Source organism: Siniperca chuatsi, linkage group LG17 (genome assembly GCF_020085105.1).
Source record: "Siniperca chuatsi isolate FFG_IHB_CAS linkage group LG17, ASM2008510v1, whole genome shotgun sequence".
In the NCBI taxonomy this organism is placed as follows: Eukaryota; Metazoa; Chordata; class Actinopteri; order Centrarchiformes; family Sinipercidae; genus Siniperca; species Siniperca chuatsi.
The window spans coordinates 27,012,263-27,034,841 of NC_058058.1; the positions used below are offsets into that span (position 1 = coordinate 27,012,263).

General features: G+C 40.4%; 1 protein-coding gene and 1 pseudogene across 6 annotated transcripts in view; both read right to left on the bottom strand.

Annotated features, from left to right (window-relative positions):
• The window catches only part of LOC122864763, a 109,143-nt pseudogene that overhangs the window by 57,843 nt on the left and 28,721 nt on the right, over positions 1-22,579 (bottom strand).
• Positions 1-22,579, bottom strand: part of bag6l (BCL2 associated athanogene 6, like) — a 38,337-nt gene that overhangs the window by 7,686 nt on the left and 8,072 nt on the right. For 4 of the 6 annotated variants that reach the window (XM_044171393.1, XM_044171391.1, XM_044171390.1 and 1 more), the window contains 11 exons: positions 21,080-21,209; positions 18,579-18,782; positions 15,405-15,633; positions 13,221-13,283; positions 12,737-13,056; positions 12,186-12,264; positions 8,853-9,151; positions 5,925-6,174; positions 5,544-5,713; positions 4,455-4,508; positions 4,232-4,334 (listed from right to left, as the gene is read on the bottom strand). In XM_044171393.1, the coding sequence (XP_044027328.1) occupies positions 4,232-4,334; positions 4,455-4,508; positions 5,544-5,713; positions 5,925-6,174; positions 8,853-9,151; positions 12,186-12,264; positions 12,737-13,056; positions 13,221-13,283; positions 15,405-15,633; positions 18,579-18,782; positions 21,080-21,209 (1,901 nt within the window). Of the gene's footprint in view, positions 1-3,742; positions 3,869-4,231; positions 4,335-4,454; positions 4,509-5,543; positions 5,714-5,924; positions 6,175-8,852; positions 9,152-12,185; positions 12,265-12,736; positions 13,057-13,220; positions 13,284-15,404; positions 15,634-18,578; positions 18,783-21,079; positions 21,210-22,579 lie in introns of those variants that run through there. The other 2 variants (XM_044171395.1, XM_044171392.1) reach the window with 2 other exon arrangements.

A 22,579-nucleotide genomic window follows, 5' to 3' on the forward strand; every position in this document is an offset into this window, starting at 1 on the left:
GAGACAAGGTGTTAGCTGCAGCTTGTTTTCTGGGTGAATCCATGCTTTGACCCGGTGCAGTCATACTTCATTGCAACTCGCCGCCACACGTTATGCAAATACATAATACATCGATTACATCGATTAATCGCCCAAGCCCTAGCTTTAAGTTTTAAATTTTGAGTTAAAAATTGGTTCTGTGCTTGCATTCATGCGTCAGAGTAGGAAATCAGTCCTTATTAGGCAAAAATTCTCTGTGACAATTAGTTTTGGGATCAGGAGTAAAAGCATTTTATTACTTTCTTAACTTAGGAAATCACTCCTTTCTGTGCTGATATTAAGGAGCGCTCCAGAGGAGTCCTAAAATGTTAGGAGCTGCAGGAGATGAAAGTCAGGCATAGGAGGAGAGATGATAGGGAGCGCTTAATGACAATGAGCTTATTAAAAGATCACTGGGCCTCATGCAGAATGTTTTCTTATTTTTCTCTTATATTTGTTCTTGCACAAAGCAATAAGAGGAAAATAAGAAAATCCTACGTCGGACTCATGAAACATGAACTGACAGCCAAGTCTGTTCTTACCTACCTGAGTATGTTGATGAATTGCATTTGAAAATTGGATGCATGTGCCAGGAAATTTTCAATTAGCATATGGAAACGCCCCAATGAACTCTTGATGCGCACGTATGAGTACAGTCAATTGCTCAAATAGTATTGGGTAGGCTAGTCCAGCAATGGCAAAAAAAATCCCTTTTTATCTGAGTCTGCTGAGCAGTAGTACAGTATATGGAAACTGATTGTACTGTGGTGTTAACTGGATGATACCCTTGAGAAATTTGGGGAGTGCATGACTAACAGTGGACTGGTATATGCCAGACCTATCACCAATCTCTCTCTGGAAGGTCCCAGAAGCAGTCGCGGCATTGTTGCTGGAGGTTCAGTCAACGTGGCTCTGAATTTTCATGTGTTTTGGATGCTGCACAGATGAGGTACGCCGTGAAGTCGATCTGATTAAATCTCTAGGAGTTTGTTAAAGTATGGAGCATGTAAATGGGGAAAAATGACCTCAAAGCGCACAGTAAATTCAAAATGGCTGATGTGTCTATGGTATGGCTCCAAGAGGCTTTTCTGTAAGTCTTGGGATGATACATCTGCCTCCCAAATTTCATACATCTAGGGGAAACATACCGCGGGGATACTTCGTTGAATTCAATTCAATTAAATTTCATTTATATAGCGCCAGTTCATAACAGAAGTTATCTCATTGAAGGGTACAATATTGGGCTGCATGGCCTTGGCTTAAGTAATAATTCAAACTTTTTTTGTGTGTGTGTGTTTATGATTATTAATGATTACAGTCCTGGCAGAAAAACTCAAGCTTCAACCATTTTAAATGATAAGTCTGGTGTGGTCCTATATTTGTCAATAAATCCCATGTGCAGAGCCAAACCAATTATGAATGTATCCTACTCACTAAGTATTGTGTATCCAAAGCCTGATATATCTTATTTCTCTGTGCCATAGAGCTCCATTGTTGTCCAAAAACTATTAATAACACACACACTGTAGTTTATTTTGACTCAATCCCACATACACCGTATATTCTGGCATCGCCAGACTAATTCGCAAATGCTTATTAGTCTGGAACCTCTCAGTTCATTTTTGATTTCCAAGGGGCGTTATGGTTCAACTGCCCCTGAAATTACATTGCAGTTTCACTATGTTCATTTGGAACTCTTAACTGAATCTTTTGTTGAATACAGTATATAGTTACATGCATATTAATTTATCATTTTGATCATGACTTCAGCTGATCCAAATTAGATCCTCTTTTTAAAAATAATTTTTAATCATACCTCCTTTTTCTAATGAAAGCACATTTCACCAAGCAATAAACTGACCTAATCCTGTATGTGTTACTTGCATACATCAGGACACAGGATAAATATCAATTCAATTAAATTTCATTTATATAGCGCCAGTTCATAAGAGAAGTTATCTCATTGCACTTTTCCTATAGAGCAGGTCTAGACCGTACTCTTTATAATATTATTTACAGAGACCTAACAAATCCCACCATGAGCAAGCACTTGGCGACAGTGGCAAGAAAAAACTTCTTTTTAACAACTAGACTCAATGGTGGGCGGCCATCAGCCGCTGCCGCGTTAGTTTTTGAGAGAGAGAGAGAGAGAGAGAGAATTAATTTCCTGTTGCCAGTAGGTGGCGCTATGACTAATATTCAATATTGGCCATTAGATGTCTTCAAACACGTGACGTTTGGGGCAGATTTTACTATGTACACTCAAGTTATAACAACTTCCCTTTTCATGGTGAAACATCAAAATGTGACGCCACGGACACACCCTACGACGAAAGCTTTTGATAACTTTTCATTTTGCCACAGATTCAGAGTGAAGGCGGAGATGTTCTTGAGGTGGTAAAAGGCAGATTTAGTGATGAGTTTGATGTGTGACTGGAATGAGAGGGTGGAGTCCAGTATGACACCCAGATTGCTGACTTCCAGGGATGGAGAGATGGAGCAGCTGTCCACATCAAGGAGAAGATACTCCAACCCTTTGGAGTATTGGCTTGGGAGTCACAAACATGAGCTCAGTTTTATTGCTATTTAGCTTCAGTAGGTTAGCGGACATCCAAATTTTATTTTATTTAGGCAGTTGACAAGTGACAGAGGAGGGAGCTGGGTGGATGTTTTGGTGTTAAGATACAGCTGTGTATCATCAGCATAACATAGGAAACTGAGACCATGGTGGCAGATGATCTGTCCAAGGGGGAGCATGTGGATGGTAAAAAGGATGGGTCCAAGCACAGAGCCCTGGGGCACATAAAATGGAGAGGTCCAAGCACAGAGCCCTGGGGAACGTCTTGGTTGACTGGGGCTGGGGTGAAACTAAAGTCTCTGAAGGTGACAAACTGTTTCCTGTTGGAGAGGTATGACTGGAATCAGGAGAGTGCTACACGGGCGAGGCCAATGTTATCAGACAGACAGTTGAGGAGGATGGTACTTGCAGATGAGGTGGAGTGGGATTAGATCGTTTTGCCTCTGATCTGAATTGAGGCTCCGGAACGGCACACAGGTTTTGTAGAATCTGCCTCGGTAACCTAATCATCTTTAATAAGTGTAAATAAGTTGTTTTTCATTATCATTAATATTTCACAGCACAAAACAAAAGTTGGCTTTTGTGCTTATTGGCTTGGTCTAGGGCACTCTTAAATTGTGATCTTACCTAAGAACAAGCAGGAAGTACGCAAGTATTGATGAAAGCCACAGAAGTTCTTAAATTGTTTGCACGCACAATTTAAGATCAAATCTGTGCGTATGCATGATTAATGCAAGAAGCCCATTGTTCTGAGAACAACAAACAATTTCTGCAGTACCCAAACTTTGCTTTTACAGCTCCTCAGATAATCCACATGACTCAAGGGGTCTCAAGGTTCTGCAAGGGCCTTATATCATATCTGTCAGGAAAACTACTAGTCCTGATTTAACTTTGAGGATGATTCCCAGGAGGAATTCTGTGACACTTTATAAATACAGGCCCACTCCTAGGAATCATGCTAAAAGTGAACCTAAGAGTAAAAACACTCCTACTTCAGAGAGTGATGATGAAGCTTCATACATTGACTTTCAGCAAGGAACAGGATGAATCCTAGGAGAGAGTGTGACGTGTATTTTCCCTGTCACTGTGAGGTTGTGAGGAACTAATTTTATAAGGAGAGCATGTGCCCTTTGCATCACACACAAGGACTGTCAAAAAATTATTTAATTTTTGCTGAAACGGTATCTTTTAATAAGCTCGTAGTCATCAATGAACATCTCCTTCCACAGGATCCTGCAGCTCCTAACGGGTCAGGACTCCTTTGGAGCTCTCCTAAATATCAGCACAGATAGGAGTCATTTCACAAGTTAAGAACAGTGTAAAAGGCTTTTACGCCTAGTCTGAAAAGTTCACTCTGAGAATTTTTGGCCAGTTAGGACTGATTTCCTACTATGATCTGAGAGCTTTGAAAGGTTGATATCATGACAACTCACCAGTGACTGATGGTGTTAATTAACTTATTATTACCATCGCCTTTAGGGTCAATGTCTTCAGCATGTATTCTAGTTAACTGACTACTGCTCAGTCACAGAGGAAGGGTAATAAACTAACACCTGAGTCAGAGAAGCAGAGGAATAACCAGTTAACTCTGGTGCTGGGTAACCAGCCACTGACTTCCCCTCTGACTGAACTTACCGTTGCAGTGCAGGATATGAGAGGCCATCTGTGTGAACTGCTGTCTGAGGAAAGATAGGTTGGTCTGAATGATGTCCACTCCCTCTCGCACTGTCACGGAGGCCTAGACACAATACACACCACTCACTTATGTCCATCACTACATACCTAGCACACAGCACCGTACATTAGATTAACTGTAGTAGTCTGCATGAGGTTTGTGTGTGAAAGAAGTTGTCCTTACAAAGCTCTCAGCTATGTACTCCTCCAGTCTGTGGATGAGGTCCTCAGCTGCTGTCTGCAGAGAGGACAATGTGTCAAAGTCTTTACAGTATATGAGTAAAACTGAGTGAGAGAGGTTATTATTGCATGTTAATATGGACTCTGCCTGTATTTTCTTAGTTTCTTCTTAGTTTGCTGTGCTCAGGACGTTTCTGGGCTCCAACCTTTGGTCATTGGTGTGTAGCTCCAGCCAAAGACAGCGCGCAGGCTGTGAAGTCAGGAGCATGAAGTCGGGACGCGTAACGTAGCGAGCCGTGAAACGATCGGAAAATAACATTTTATTTCTCTGATTCACTGCTTTGTTGTCGCTAGCACCGCTCTCTCTCTTTCAGTCATTCCCTAGGAGGAGGGGACAACTTTGAATGTTGGGTTTACTGACCGCACGGAAAAATCGTACTTATTCTGCCTTTAATAATATCCACATATAGACATGATAGAGCTGCTATGGGTTAAAAACACGCTCTATATCAGCAACAATTTGCATGTACCTGATGTCTGATGTTCAGGCCAATGTGGTACAGTATGTTGGATAATGTACTGCATGTCATGTCAGACTCAGTCAGATACTCATCACTCATCAAATACTCAATAAATAAATGATTTGGATGAGGCTTACACACAGAAAGTGTAGCATGAGCAGCATGTTAGCATAGCAGCGGCAGCTTCAGTGCCTACACAGACAGGCACAGCGCTGAGTGTAAGTCACCTGCATTTTGGCAGTGCTCAAAAATACACTTTGAGTTGCTTTTATGCGCGAATAGCAGTGTGTGAAACGTGATCCGTTAGGCAGCCTGTGTAGACAACTGGACTGATTAAAATAGAAGCATATCCATTCCATCAGATGTGGGAGAGACAGGCGATATAAAACAAGGCTGAAATGCTTTCTGTGTAGATACGTCGTTAGGGGCAGTAAAAATACTCTTGATTAGGACAACCCTACTGAAAACCATAATTGATGCACTTATCCCTTACAGTCTATCTAAAAGAAATCAAGCAACAGATCAAGTAGATCAGTATGTGAACAGTGAGGGACTCTCTCTATAGTACTTACAGCTATGTTAGCATCAGTGGGCTCTCTGCCCTGGAGATAGTGTTCAGTGAAGAAGTCAGTGAGCTGGGGCTGGATGCGGCTCAGAGGCTGGGCGTTCCCGTGAAGCAACAGCACCATGTCCACCATGGAGAAGCTCTGACACACCAGGGACAGCAGGTCACCAAAGAACCCTGACAGGATGAGAGCCAGTTTATCAGTAAATCTATAACAATGATGGTAAATTAATTCTAAGAACATATTAGGATGGTGATATGTTTTCAATGTTTTGGCCTGATTCCAGCATAATGAATTTGTAAATTTGTATTGGATAAGTAAAACAGTGACTATGAGGTTAATGTTGAAAAGCTGCAGTTACATTTATTCTCCTGTTTTGTGACTCACCCACAGCATCTCCAGAGCTAGGGGTGAACAGGTTGCTGGTCTGGGACAGTCTCTGGATGAACTGGGCAATGCTCTCTCCGTTTCCCTGCTGTGCCCCCAGAGAGCTCATCATAGTTGACAGCACTCCTTGCACGATGCCGGTAAACAGGTCCGGGCTCAGAGAGTCTCGACCTGCACTGCTGTGGGCCTGAGGCGGAGCCGGACCGATGGATTGAGGGGGCACTGGGGCACCAGGGCCACTGGCAGGTAGCTGGGCAGAAACAACAAACATTTTTATGTTCAAACTCAATATGTTCATGGCTTTGTTCAGCTGCAAACAAACCTGTACGCTACGAGTGTTTTTCTGCATATAGGGCTATTTTGAGTCAATAAAAGTCAAAACCTCTTAAAAATACAGCCGCAAGCTATGATCCAGGCAGATTGCAAAAAATCATTTTCAAAGCAGAAGATCAGATGCAGATTACGTGAGAGATTAACACGATGAAAGAATTTTGACTGTAGGCTAAGCCGTTTTCGAGATAATTGCGAAAACGTCTCCAGTTGATCCAGAATGCTGCAGCACGTGTACTGACAAGAACTAGGAAAAGAGATCATATTTCTCCAATATTAGCTTCTCCGCACTGGCTCCCTGTAAAATCCAGAATAGAATTTAAAATCCTTCTCCTCACCTACAAAGCTCTTAATGGTCTGGAACCATCGTATCTTATAGAGCTCATAGTACCTTATTATCTAACTAGAACACTGTGCTCGCAGAATGCAGGGTTACTTGTGGCTCCTAGAGTCTCCAAAAGTAGAATGGGAGACAGAGCCTTCAGTTATTAAGCTCCTCTCCTGTGGAATCAGATCCCAGTTTGGGTTCGGGAGGCAGACACCATCTCCACATTTAAGAGTAGGCTGAAGACTTTCCTCTTTGATAAAGCTTATAGTTAGGGCTGGCTTGGGTGAGCCCTGAACCATCCCTTAGTTATGCTGCTATAGGCCTAGACTGCCGAGAGACTTCCCATGATGCACCTCTTTCCTCTCTCCTTCTCTCCCTCTTCATCTGTATGCATTATTATCCCATTACTGCATGTTACTAACTCGACATCTTCTCTCTCCCGTAGTTCTGTGCTTTCTCGTTTCTCTCCTTCTGTCGCTTTCAGCAGGTATTTCTGCCTCCGGAGCTGCAGAGTCTGGATCTGTGGTTGTGGGCCACCTGCTGCCCCGTGTTGTTATTGGCTCTGTTACTATTATTGTCATTATTGTCAACATGTCTATTATTATTATTAACTTATTAAAACTATTACCACTACCATTACATTATTACTATTTTAAAATTTTAGGTGGTATTTGCATTGTGATTGTCACGCAAGGCATACTTCCTGTTACCAGTAGGTGGCGCAATGAGTACAACTCCTTATTGGCATGTAGATATCCTCAGGCCGGGAGTCTTATCAAACATGTGAAATTTGGGGCAGATTGGACTATGTACACTCATATTACAACAACTTCCTATTTCACAAAGAATAATGCGCCACCACGAAAACGGTGTTTGAGCATCATCAAGGTCTTATGACTTTGCTGAACAAATCTGGGGTGGATCTGGTTAATATGCTAGGAGTAGTTGGTAATACTATAGGGACGGTAACTTCCTATTGCCAGTAGTTGGTGCTATGAGTATGACTGAATATTGGCATGTAGATGTCTTCAGGGTGGGACTCTTATCAAACATGTGAAGTTTAGAGCAGATTAGACCATGTACACTGAAGTTACAACAACTTCCTGTGTCATGGCGAAATAAGGAAATCCGACACCACACCACGGACAAGCCGTTCAACAAAAAAATCACAAGCTTCTCAATCATCATCAATGTCTTAAGGCTTTTCTGCCAAAATCTGAGGTGGATCTGGTCCTCGTGCTAGGAGGAATACTTCAAAGTATAAAACATGTAATTTCCTGTTGCCAGTAGGTGGCGCAATGACTGAGTGAATTTTAGCATGTAGATGTCTTCATGGCAGGATTGTCATCAAACGTGAAGTTTGGGGCAGACGTGACCATGCACACTCAACTTATAACAGGTTTCTCTTCATGGCGAAACATCAAAATTCGATACCACAGACACTCCCTTCAACGAAAACTCAAGCTTTTAGTACCTTTTCAGGGCAAAGGTATTTAGACTGCTCTGCTAAAATTTGAAGTTGATCCACTTAATTCTCTAGGAGGAGTTCATTAAAGTATGGAGCCTGTAAATGGCGGAAAAATGGCAGAAAAGTGCACATTCAATTCAAAATGGCTGACTTTCTGTTGGGTCAAATATTTTGGTGACGTTTGGTGAAAAACTGAGCAATAAAGAAAATGGTTTACATACAGTACAAATTACAGCAAGATATTGAAACGCGAAGACCAATGAAGCAAAGATGCAGATCAATTGACAGATTATAATGGGAAGAAGTTTGACTGTAAGCCGTTTTCGAGATAATTGCAAAAACGTAAACTTGATTGATACAGCGCCACCTTGAGGACAATCAGTGTGATTTTTTTGCCTGAGTAGTGGGTGGAATTTGCAACCCACCTGCCAATTTTTGTCTTACAGTTTTTGGTGCACAAACACTTTTAGTGGAGAAAAAGAAGAAGAATGAGAACAGAAACAATAGGGCTCCAGCAGCTTCGCTGCTTGGATCCCTAATAATCATTTGAATTTCAATAGGTCTTCGTCACCAATTCCCGGTGCTCAGGCCCTAATAGAAAGTCCTTGCGTGCCAATAGGGCGCTGAGTGTATTATCATTTATTTTAACTTAAAGAATGAAATAAGAATGATCATCAATCAAACAATCAATATAACATTTTCTGGCCCTCAAGACAGGGGAGCCACCAAATACCCATTTGGATTCAGGAGAAACCCTGCATGCCACCATATTCTGGTTTTCTGTAGCACTATGTGAACTCACTGGTGCAAAGTCTGACATGCCCTGGAAGACCCCCGGCAGTGTCACAGTGATGGAGGGAGCTGGTCCAGAGGCAGGACCCCCCGGGCCACCTCCCAGCAGTGAGCCCAGGAGCTGGACCAGATTTCCCTCAGGACTGCCCTCTGCTGGCTGACCCATGGTGGAAGTGCTGGTGGTGTGGGTGGATGTCTGTCCAGACGTGTTGGCAGAAGGAGGGGGAGGAGAGGTGGTGGAGGAATCAGACGAAGAAGTAGAAAAGGAGGACTGAGAACTGCTCGAAGAGGATGTGGACATGCGATCACCTGGAGGAGTCAGACAAACAGGACAAAATAAGTATAGCCCAACTGATACTGTATTTTTGAGGCCAATACTGATAGATTTGAGAGTTTAAAAAATCTGATAATGATATATCGGCCGATTTTTTCCATAAGTGGATAGCATAAACAATCCTGATACGGATCCTGTAGATTCTTTTTTTTTCCATGACCAAGATATACACAGAGTGGTATATTTTACACAAAAATCAACTTGAAAGTGCTCTCTGGTGGACAAAATATGTGATGGAGACACTGTTTCTAAATGACTTCAAACCTAGTTTGAACATTTCTGTACTGCAATTTCTTGTAACTTATCGGCACATCCGTAAAAAGCTAATATCGGTTGAAATATCAGCCTTGTCGATTTATCAGTCTAGCTATAAAAATAAGCAGGTTGTCACTTGATTTCAGTAAGCAACCATAAGCCAGTTTTGCCATCAATGACCAGTTTACCGGTCACTGGGAGTACTACGCATGTGAAAGCATTTGATTAATATCTTCTGTGGCTCTAGAGGAGCTTTGTCAAGTTTAAGAAAATAACCCTGATGATGTCATAGTGATGTCACCAGGGTTACCTCAGCTTGAGAGAGGTATATTATGGGAAGTGCAGAACCATCGTAATTAGGCATGCCGCGGTAGTCGGTGTTACACGGTGTTAGGACATACACAGATAACATTACTGACCCACCGCCCCCACCGTTGTTTTGTAAATTTGAATTTATAGAAATAAACATTTAAAACCCACTTGTACTGAAGTCAAGTGTGTGACTTCAGTACACTTATAAATAAATGAATAAATGAAAAGATGTGTAACTAATTATAATGATAGAACCTAGGGATAATAACCCAGTTTCATAACCTGGCAATATCTTGGGAGTACACATCACATTGGCCTAGGCGTTGTAACTTTCCTCAAGAGTCTGTCATAACCTGGCCCATAGACCATAACAAAAACGGGAAAAGACACAGAATGCCAATAAATACAAGTTATTTATTGTAATAAAGAAAATAAACTGAACTGTAACTTTGGATATGAGGTGTATAGTCAGTGAAATCAGTAGTGTTCATGTGGATGTGTGTGGGTAGTGTAGGATAAAGTGTTCTGGAGTAAAACAAAATGCTACGCAAAGCAATAGGGCGCAGGCACTGATAGGGAAGAGAGCGAGTCACGCTGGAAGCTGGAACTTTTATATCCTGTAGAGCACTGCGCCCAGGTGCTCCAGATCTGGTTGGATACCGCAATCAGCTCTCTGGCACCTCAAAAGACAACATGCGTAGACACAGTTACTGACAAAGACACACACAAGTAGACTAAACAAGGGGGCCTAACACATGCTAATACTAACGTTTCAGCCACTTATGCAAATCAGTGTCAGCAGCAGCTCCCCTCCCTGCCCAATTACAGTGCACTTCTAGCATTAATGTTACGTTAACGTTACATTGCCCGTATGGTTTAAAGTTAACATTGCATAACGTTAACTAACTAACGAGGTGGACCTATATTTTCTAACCTCACACAGACACAATTTGTTCAAAAGTATTACGTTTTGACTTCGGTGCATACCGGTTTAATAACTGTGGCTAACATACGCTCCCATTATGATTCCATCGTTAGCACAGCTGGGCGTCTTTGCTCGGAGGCTAACCCAAGGCTAATTCATTAGCTGGCTAATTAGCTAACAAGCCATGTATGGTGAGCGCAAACACCAATATCTGCTAATTATTGCTAAGAGAAATAATACTAGAATTTCACTCACCTGGAGCACAGACTTCTCAGACAGTCTGTTGGTACAATTAGCCGCAGAGAAAGCCATATTATTCTTCAGATATTTTTATGAAAACGTCTCCAAAGGGCACAAATACGACCGAGAGGTCAAGTTCGGCGGCTAGCTAAGGTGACGGGCGGCTAGCAGACAGCAGGCCGTTAGCAGTGACGGCACCGGCACCCCCCATCTGTCACTCAAAGCGGCCACGGCCTTAATTATGCAGAACTTTATGCTTTAATATAATTAAAACAGGTGAATTATGAAAAAAAAATCACCCCCCTCACAGTTATTATGAAGGGGGAAATTAACGATAGAGACCAAAACCGTTTTTTGTACCAGGCTGTAAACATGTTCTGCTGTAAAGTTGGGCATTTTAACATGGGGGGGGGCACTTCGGGTTGGATTCATTTTTCAGCACCAGAGGTTGCTGCTTGGTAGGTAAGCTCCAGTATTTAAACAAATAGCACTATACATCTGTAAACTTTGTCTGATGAAAGTTGCAGCAACTGGAGGCAACACCTCTAATCTACACACACACACACCGTCAAGTGTCTTGTGGTGCACAAAAGTGAGGCAACTGCCAAAATGGGCCCCGCAGCGCTACAGCGTCATCGACAAATATCTTTTCTTGTAAAATGTCCGGTTAAATCGGTAACATTAGTGTTGTCACGAGTTTATTAATCGGTGGGAAAATTTCCTCACCGTGGCATTATAAATTCAATCTGCACTTCTGCATTTCCACATAACTACAATATAAAGTAAATGACAACAATAATGACTTAATGTGACTGTGATGGATTACTTAACTCACATAAGTTTCAAGTCTCTGCAAGCTGTCACATTGAATGGAAATTAAGGGAAACTTTTGGTTGGAAAAATCCAAAAGATACTTTACTACGAGTTTGTACTATTCTAAACTCAACTATATCCCATGGTCTTCTTCCGCAAATGGATCTTGCTCAGGTGTCATCACATGACCTAAGTGCGAACTTTGTTCAAAAACTCTAGAAAAAGCTAGCAAGTGAACATTGAGTATAGAATATTTTACCAGACACTATCATTAGAGGATGAGTCAATAAGAGCTGGTTCACAAACATAATTATGCATTGTTAATCCGGAATAAATGTATCTGTCTGCAGGGATGGTAGGAAGCATTTTATGCCAGTACTGACTCACTTTACTATCTGTGTTATAGTGAAAACAATAAACACTTGGTTTGTTAGCTACTCTAAGTGCAAAACGCTGACACTGACCTGGCTGCACTGGTATCAGGAGCTGTCCAACCAGACCACTGATCATCTGGGTGAGGGACGAGGGAGCCAGAGGTGTGCCCTGCTCACAGAGGTTTAAAGAGGGCAGAGATAAACAAGTGGCTACATACTTATTAAACAACAGTTCATTAATCTGTATTATTCAATACACTGTAGGATGTAGCTAGAGCTACAATGATTAGTTGATTATCGATTAGTTGATTGATAGAAAATTAATTGGCAAATATTGGCAACTTTAATCCTTTAAGTCATTTTTTAAGTAAGAAATTCCAAATTCTCAAATGTGAAAATGTGCTGCTTTTCCTTGTCTTAACATTATAGTAAATTTTGTATTTTTGTGTTTGGACTGTTGATCGTACAGAACGAGACATTTAATGACATTACTTTGGGCACTAGGACATTTTGACGGCCATTTTCAACAGCTTTCTGATGTTATATCGACCAAACAATTAATTAATTAATAAAGAAAATAAGATTAAACGATTATGAAGCCCTTGATGTAGCTAAGTCTCTATCCACTGTGTTGGTGTTACCTGTCCTGGCTGCTGGCTAGCTGTGGGTACTGTGGCCCTCAGGTTGATGGTGGTTCCCCTGGTTCCCACAGGCTGAGGGATGCGGGGGCAAAAGGATGGTCTGGTGATGACAACCCTGGCCTGAGTAGGGTGGGGGGGCTGTGGCGAAGCAGTTCCCTCAGCGCTGGGTGTGGAGCCAGGGCCAGACACCATCTGTGCTGAGTGGCCTGCTGAGGTTGCTGAGGCTGCAGCGGCCATGACAGCGGCTTGGTGGGAGATCTGGTGCACAATGCCCTGCATGAACTCAGGAGGCAGTCCTGGGAAGTGGACAGGTGTCACTCCTGGAAACAGAGAGAGGTTTGTCCTGATCTCTGAGTGTGTCTTAAAGTTCCTCTGACCCAAAGTGTCCAGATGAAGCAATTACTGCATCTTTAAGGAAGAGACAGCTATTGCTATAGCAAGACACTTCCCAATCACAGAGCACAGTGCAGAGCACAGCACTCACCAAGCTGTCCAGGACCTGCAGCATTAGACTGGCCTGGAACCTGAGACCCAGCAGCTGACTCACCTGTTCAACAAAACAAGAGCACAAATCCATCAGCTTCACAGGGATGGTGGTGACACGGAGTGGTGCTACACTCATCAAATAGAACAGGAAAGGGCTGCTCAGGACTGCTGCTTCAAATATGATATATATTTGCACATGATATACAGTATATTATGACTGTAAAATCACATATCTGCTTCTTTAATTAATGCATTGACCTACTTTCCCTCACAGCATTCAGATCAAGTCCAGTTTTAGCACATGAAATTGTCAAATCAAGTGATATGATGGTGAGTTTGACCATTGTAGCCTGTAGCTCACACAGTGGAGCGAGAGAGGAAGGAGTGGGAGAGACAGAGACAGAGGAACAACCTGTGACAGGGACCTGACACATGCCTTATGTGGCATTTACACGAGACATTTGGCTTTTGGCATCCAATGAATTCACAGACCAAATGCCAAAGTGCTAAAACCACTTAATTATTAGAATTATTGTAATTGTATGGCTATATCTCCAAAGCTAGTCAACCAGTCTGTACTAGGGTTGAGTGATGCTTTGATCAAATCGTTAACAGACATTGTTGATGTGAGATTGCTTTGACTGCTATCACTTGGTTCTGCTCAGTCGTTGAAGTCTACAGTCCCAGAGCTCCGTCTCATTCTTACATTGTGAGGATGATAAAGGCCTCAGTAATTAACAGCTCGCTCTGCTCTCAGATTTGACTGGGTGCTGGTTTAGCAAATGTTGCCATCTGCTGGAAAAAAAGAGTGCAACACATAGTGTCAACTCCAGATAGAGCTCAGTTGCCTGTTGCACCAGCTGTGTGTAAGTTCAAGCTTAGCCTAGTTATAACGTAAATTATTACTAAGTTGTGATTTTAGGCAGAAAATAAAAGTGGTTGCACCACAGAGGAGTGGTTTCAACATAACTCTAAGAAACAACTAAATAGTTACACTTGCCCCTACGGTAGGTGTAAATCATAAAATGTCACAAACATACTCACTACAATGGTAAAATAGCAGTTTTTCTGCCACACGGCATTATCTTTTCATTAATTGCATGCCATTTTGCAACACAGTAATCCAATACAGAAGCTAATGCACAAAGTAACCATGACGATGGAACTCTATTTTTGATCGTTGATTGGCCACTTGCCTTATTTATGACTTTACTTAAGTAATAGCTGATGTAAAAAATGCTGACATTGAGAAATGGAAACTGTACAATTTTATTAGCTCACGACATTCAATATTATGAGGGCCCCAAAGGGACATGGGAAATAAACAAATTAATAAGTGACATCAAAAGTAGAAAGAGTGTAACCTCTATTTTACAATTGTTGTTTGATAACAGTTTTGTTTCTTATATCAGTAAATTAATTAATAGGCAATAAATAAGGAAAGAATATTCTATTTCTATTTTTCTGTATTTATTTGTTTTTTTTAATCTCTATACTTATAATTTATTTCATTATTTTTCAATTTTTCAGAATCAGAATCAGAAATACTTTATTGATCCCCGAGGGGAAACTCTTTCGTTACAGCAGCTCACTATCACGTCAGTGCACACAGGAATAGAGTACTAAGCAAAAAATATAATACACTATAATACAGGTAAGATAAATTGGAAACAAAGTGGATATAAGTATAAAAGCTAAAATAAGTGTAAAGTACAAAGTGGATTACTGGTTGATGATAAGTATGTACGGTATAATAATACAATGTAATAATATTTTTAGTATTAATATTTATAATTAAGTAGTAGAGCCTGAACTGTCAAGTTAAGTCTAGCTTATTTATGAGACGGTGGATATTGCACAGCAGTAATAATAGTATGAATAAATATCAATAAATAGGGAATTATAAACTGAAACAGAATATATTGCACATTCATGTGCACATTAATTTATTTCTGTATGTTATGTCCTTTTCTGCGCTCAGTAATAAGTTAATTGTTTCATATGACTGAGTAACTGGGATGCAGTACTTTGATACACTCTGCTCCATCAGTTCATGTAATCCATAATTCCCATTGAAATACAGTGGATACTGGCTGATTCACACAAGTAACAGAGGCCCATGTGACCATGGCCCTTCTAACATGTATAGTCAGGTTCTATGATGACATGGCAGCACACATACCATCAATATTCATCTGCATCATGACTACAGGCTCCATGGTCTGGTGGTTGATCCGGATCACTCGGGGTCCTCCCTGTCCTTGTTGATGAGTGGTCCGATTTGACTGAAGAGGTGGAGCCTGGCCTGTAGCCTGCTGATCTGATTGGCCAACGCCCTGAGAGGGCTGGCGTTGTCCTTCAGCAGCCTGTCTTCCATTACATGTCATGGTCACTGTTGTCCCTAAGTTTATCTGGAGGAGAAATACATATTAACTTCAAGTTCCAGTACGAACTCATCTAAACACAGACATTGTAATGTAAAGTTTGAATTTAAATTCCCTCTGCTTCTTGCCAGTTAATCTTGACATTTCAGGTATCAGGCCCAAATTTTGGCCACCACACCAATCCTTGGTGTCCAATCCAATTTTACCTAAATGAAGATGAAGTGAAATTCCACAGCAAGCTTCCAGGATGGTAAATGGTAAATGGACTGTACTGATATAGCGTCTTTCTGACTACTCAAAGCGCTCTAGGAGACTCTAGAACAACACATTTTGTTTTATTACTATAAATATATAGTAAATATATAGCTTGTAAGTTAAGACAGCATTAGAAAAATCCTCCCTAATTACCTTTTGTTTATTTGTAAAATCACAAAAAAACAGCACTGCATAATATACTGCACTCTGGCAGATGTTTGAATTACCTGAAATGTCAATTGTAAATAATCAGTTTTTTTTTAATATTTGGTTTTAAACAATGCCAGTTTAACCCAATTCACTACAACTCATATTTGAAAATACAAATTGTCCATTACATTGCAAAACAACAGTAAGTATAGCACTATTTATGTACAGTGGTGTGCAAAAGTGTTTGCCCCTACCTAATTTCTTATTTTTTTGCATGTTTGTCACACTTAAATGTTTCAGATCATCAAACAAATTTAAATATTAGTCAAAGATAACACAAGTAAACACAAAATGCAGTTTTTAAATTAAGGTTGTTATGATTAAGGGAAAACAAAATCCAAACCTACATGGCCCTGTGTGAAAAAGTGATTGATCCCTAAACCTAATAACTGGTTGGGCCACCCTTAGCAGCAACAACTGCAATCAAGTATTTGCGATAACTTGCAGTGAGTCTTTTACAGCGCTGTGGAGGAATTTTGGCCCACTCATCTTTGCAGAATTCTTGTAATTCAGCCACATTGGAGGGTTTTCCAGCATGAACTGCCTTTTTAAGGTCATGCCACAGCATCTCAATAGGATTCAGGTCAGGACTTGGACTAGGCCACTCCAAAGTCTTCATTTTGTTCATCTTCAGCCATTCAGAGGTGGACTTGCTGGTGTGTTTTAGATCATTGTCCTGCTGCAGAACCCAAGTTCGCTTCAGCTTGAGGTCACAAACAGATGGCTGGACATTCTCCTTCAGGAGTTTTTGGTAGACAGCAGAATTCATGGTTCCATTTATCACAGCAAGTCTTCCAGGTCCTGAAGCAGCAAAACAGCCCCAGACCATCACACTACCACCATCATATTTTACTGTTGGTATGATGTTCTTTTTCTGAAATGCGATGTTACTTTTACGACAGATGTAATGGGACACACACCTTCCAAGAAGTTCAACTTTTGTCTCGTCAGTCCACAGAGTATTTTCCCAAAAGTCTTGGGGATCATCAAGATGTTTTCTGAAATGAGACGAGCCTTAATGTTCTTTTGGCTCAACAGTGGTTTTCGTCTTGGAACTCTGCCATGCAGGCCATTTTTGCCCAGTCTCTTTTTTTCTTATGGTGGAGTCATGAACACTGACCTTAACTGCAGCAAGTGAGGACTGCAGTTCTTTGGATGTTGTTGTGGGGTCTCTGAATGGCTGAAGAAGAACAAAATGAAGACTTTGGAGTGGCCTAGTGGAGATAAGTTGAGCAAACTGTTTGCGAATGTTTATTCAACATCTGTTGTATAATAGCTGAACCGTATATGGATTCAGATGTGAATTTGATACAGCATTCTAGTGAGGCTGACAGACGAAGAAGAAGAACAAAATGAAGACTTTGGAGTGGCCTAGTCAAAGTCCTGACCTGAATCCTATTGAGATGCTGTGGCATGACCTTAAAAAGGCAGTTCATGCTCAAAAACCCTGCAAAGTGGCTGAATTAATTAAAAACTGCATTTTGTGTTTACTTGTGTTATCTTTGACTAATATTTAAATTTGTTTGATGATCTGAAACAATTTAGTTTGATAAACATGCAAAGAAATAAGAAATCAGGATGGGGGCAAACACTTTTTCACACCACTGTATATTCAGTAGTGGTTTATTTTATGTGTCCCACAGTTTCCTATAATTTTCTATAAAGAAACTGATATGTTGATGTAAATTCATAGAAAATTTCCTTCACCATCCTTAAAAAGGATGATGTCATTTGGTACTAATTTTAGGTAAGATTTGTCTACAGGCAGCATACAATTCAACATATATGTAATTTAAAGTTTCCAGTAATAAATGAAAATTTACTTCAATCTTTCAAGGAAATTCTTCTTGCAATCAGCAACTGCTTCTACACTCAACACAACTAACTCAACTTTCTCAGAACTTGAACTATATTTAATACCAAATTAGATTATTCTGTCCAGAAAACTTCATAGGAAATTATTAGGAAATTACAGATCCGTAAAATAAAGCGTTATTATATGGTCTAATAGACGTTTACAGTTAGGAGCAACAGTTTTGAGATTTATCTGTATTTTCTCTTGCAAATTAGTAAGTGGTTTAGAAAATGTGATAAAGTGAACTTAAAAAGAAGCAGGTTGGTAAAAAACTCATTGACCATCAGTCAATATAGGTAGGAGGTACAGTACAGTAGGTAACACTAACTGCACCGCTTTGGCTGCTGCCTAGTTAAACATTGGCATGTATGAAAAGCCAGACAGATGTTTCTGAACATCCGGAAAACCCACCAAGCAACACCCACAACCTAGTCACAATTAGTTGAGCATAAAAAAGACCAATTATATTAGATGAGCATTCATAAATGACAAAAGAACGACACTCTCTGTACTTGTGGTCCATATAGCACTCTTTCTACCTGAATTAAAGTTATTCTGTTATCACTGTATCTCTTAACACAATAGTATTTCTCCACAGCTTACAGAAATCATTAATTATTCCACACAGAAAATCAGCGCAATGTGAACCTACTGGAATGGGCATGTGTGGTAGACCAGCCTGGAGCAGGACAGGGTGGGTGTAGTGGACCATGGGGCGAACCACATACAGGTGACGTGGAGGAGAGGTCGCCAGGTTACAACGTAGGTCACCGAGGACAACTAAGGTGTTGCCAAGGAGACGCAGAGCATCTCCGACCAGGGTGAGAATGCGTTGATCCTCCTCTCTTTCCTGGGTCTGTGCATAAATACACAATGAAACAGCTTTGAACAATTATGACAAGAAAATCCACTGCTACCTGTCAAATGTTTTACATGAAACAGAACAGAGGACAGTACATTTCATGGCAATCTGCCTATTATATTATAGTATTTTATGTGTAAGTGAAACTTTTGGAATGATAATAACACTAGAGAAAAGGTCAAGACTTCATCAAAATAATTAGGCATCATCATCTGACGACCAGGAATTTCCACAGCAGATTTCATGGCAATGCGGAAAGTGATATCTCCATAGTGTCACACACACTATGTCAGAGGTATACTGCTTTCATGTAATATTTGTAGAGAGAATGATATAAATGTATTCAATGAATGTTATCAACTTTTATTTTATAATGTAGTGCTTATCTTTCACTGACAATCATACTGTAGCTAGATATTACACATATGCAATGAATAATAAAAGTTAGTGTAAAACAGTCACTGTTTTATGTGATTGTTTTTTAAACAGCTTCTGTTGGGGACTACTGTAGTCATTTTATACCTGCGTGTAGGCACAGTACTTTTAACATACATGACTGCACAGAAAAGACTGAGGTAACATATCCAAAAAATTCTAAACCATACCTGTGTCCCAAATCCATTCTACATGCTAAATCTATGCAGGTTGTGAGTATGGGTACATTGCAATTTCCTTAATTGCGTCCATATTTCCCTCACTTCCGTCTTTTTCTTGCATCTTAGTCCCACTTAAGGTGCAAGGAGATTCAGGAAAAACAAGTTTTTTAGAGAAATGAGACGTCCATTCCTGTGATCTGTCATCTGAAGCTAAGTATGTCTAACAGTGGCACAGCTGGATCAGCTGTCAATAGCCATGTTTTGTAGCAACTCTTGATGGTTTGGAATTTGTATTTGCCCACTGTCCAAATAGTAATACGGGAGCACACTTAACCACTGTCAAGACACCGTTGTTTAAAAAAAGTCTTTCTGTATGTTTGAATTAACTGTTAAACTGTTTGACAAACATTTACACATTAATTCAAAACCTGCAGTCATTATTTATACTGTGCTTTAATTAGTCAAACCGCGTTGTGTAATTTTTTTTTATTTCAAGGTACATTTAAGGTACAAGGTACATTTATTTGTCATTCTACAACACAAGGCTGCACAATGAAATTAAAGTTGAAACTAAACAGTTAGCTAAACTTCAAGCATACCTTAAGGACATAAAAACCTGGATGACCTGCAATTTTCTCATCATATCTCTCCAATATTAGCTTCTCTGCACTGGCTCCCTGTAAAATCCAGAATAGAATTTAAAATCCTCCTCACCTACAAAGCTCTTAATGGTCAGGAACCATCGTATCTTAACGAGCTCATAATACCTTATTACCCAACTAGAACACTGCGCTCCCAGAATGCAGGGTTACTTGTGGTTCCTAGAGTCTCCAAAAGTAGAATGGGAGACAGAGCCTTCAGTTATCAAGCTCCTCTCCTGTGGAATCAGATCCCAGTTTGGGTTCGGGAGGCAGACACCATCTCCACATTTAAGAGTAGGCTGAAGACTTTCCTCTTTGATAAAGCTTATAGTTAGGACTGGCTTGGGTGAGTCCTGAACCATCCCTTAGTTATGCTGCTATAGGCCTAGACTGCCGGGAGACTTCCCATGATGCACCTCTTTCATCTCTCCTCCTCTCCCTCTCCATCTCTATGCATTTTTATCCCATTACTGCATGTTACTAACTCAACATCTCTCTCCTGTAGTTCTGTGCTTTCTCGTTTCTCTCCTCTCTCCTTCTGTCGCTTTCAGCAGGTATTTCTGCCTCCTGAGCTGCAGAGTCTGGATCTGTGGTTGTGGGCCACGTGTTGCCCCCGTGTTCCTGCTCGACAACTGCTACTACAGTTGTTGTTATTGGCTCTGTTATTAATACTGACATTATTATTATTCCTATAGCTGTCATCTCTAAACCTCTCTCTCTCTCTCCCAAAACCTAACACGGCAGCGGCAGATGGCCGCCCACCATTGAGTCTGGTTCTGTCCAAGGTTTCTGCCTGTTAAAAGGAAGTTTTTTCTTGCCACTGTCGCCAAATTCTTGGGATTTGTTGGTTCTCTGAAAATAATTAATAATTATAGAGTACAGTCTAGACCTGCTCTATAGGAAAAGTGAAATGAGATAACTTCTGCTATGAATTGGCGCTATATAAATAAAACTGAATTGAATGTGCTCCTTCACTTTTTTATGTGATTGTGATGTGATTTTTAGTTGTTGTTGTTGTTGTTCTCTGCCTCATGCAGTTGCACTTCCTCCTTACATTGTTGTTGTAGTCTGCTGAAGTGGCTGCTCCGAGAATTGAGTGGGTCCTCTCTAGGAAGGGACGTAACCTCTCTTCCACTCTCCTGACCTCAGAGAGAACCTCCACAAACTCTGCTGGACTCGGGTGACTGGGGACAAACAGAGGGCATGAAGAGTCAGCACTATAAAAGCCCTGCTGATGAACACTGTTGTTTGGTGATACCAGAGGTCATACTTATGATTAGAAAGATGATGTCTGGATCCACTGCAATCTGATAGTCTGAATGTTATAAACAGATTTAGTGGAAAATTAAAATAAAAGCAAAAATCTTCACATTGTGCATGCAGTATTTTGGAACATGATGTTGAAGTTTGCAGATGTTTTGGATTTAGTAAAGTTGAATAACTAATCACAGACATGACAAATTAATCTTATATATATCTACATATATAAACTTGCTAGTAAAATGTTTAAATAAAATGTTTATTTTTAGGACTTAGGGGTCCCTAAGCTCTCTGGCTCAGAAAACCAGAAACAATCGAAATGTATTTGTTGCATGCAAACATTTTATTGGACCTCCACAGATGGTTCGTGCTTAAACTGACTACTATTTCCTTTTCAAATTAATTTTTCTGAATCATATTCCAAGTAACATATATTGAGATTGTCAACATATAACTGTAGGGGAAAGCTTTCCTTTTGTATGTTTCTGTATATTAAAGCATGCACAAGTTGGACACAATGAACGATGGTTGGTCATGACAGGTGCATGAAGCTGCGATGACTGATATGATGGAACCACAACACACCACCATGAGGCGTGCTATTGGCTGATTCAGTGCTTGAGGGAGGGCACTGTGGGTGACTGCATGATTCTAGGGCACTGTGAGTGACTACATGTTTGTAGTTCTTATTTGTATTTATTTGAGTCTGGTTCTGCTTGAGGTTTCTGCCTGTTAAAGGAAGTTTTTCCTTGCCACTGTCGCCAAATGCTTGCTCATGGTGGGATTTGTTGGGTCTCTGTAAATAATATTATAAAGAGTACAGTCTAGACCTGCTCTATAGGAAAAGTGCAATGAGATAACTTCTGTTATGAATTGGTGCTATATAAATAAAATTGAACGGAATTAAAATTAGTTTTAGCTTTGAGAATTTTCAAAGTCAAAGTATAGGATCATTCTTAAAACCATTTCTTAACAGTTTTATACATAACAGCCCTGCATTTGCTTGGTTACTGGTTACTTCTTTTTTTTTTAGTTAAGTTATTAAATTTATTTTTTGTTGATTTTAAGGAATTTTGAAGAGCCATCAAAAGCGCTCTTTAAGATAATACAATGCAGTGGCTTGAAACTTAATGTAATCAGCAACTATCCTGACCATATTTTCAAATTAAGTTTTCTGACAACCTTTGAACTTCATGAAAAATAACAAATATGTTATCTGGATAAGGAAAAACACATGCCAAGTGCAAATGCACGCAGAAGGCATTGTGATCAGAATGTGACTGGATGAGCCAGA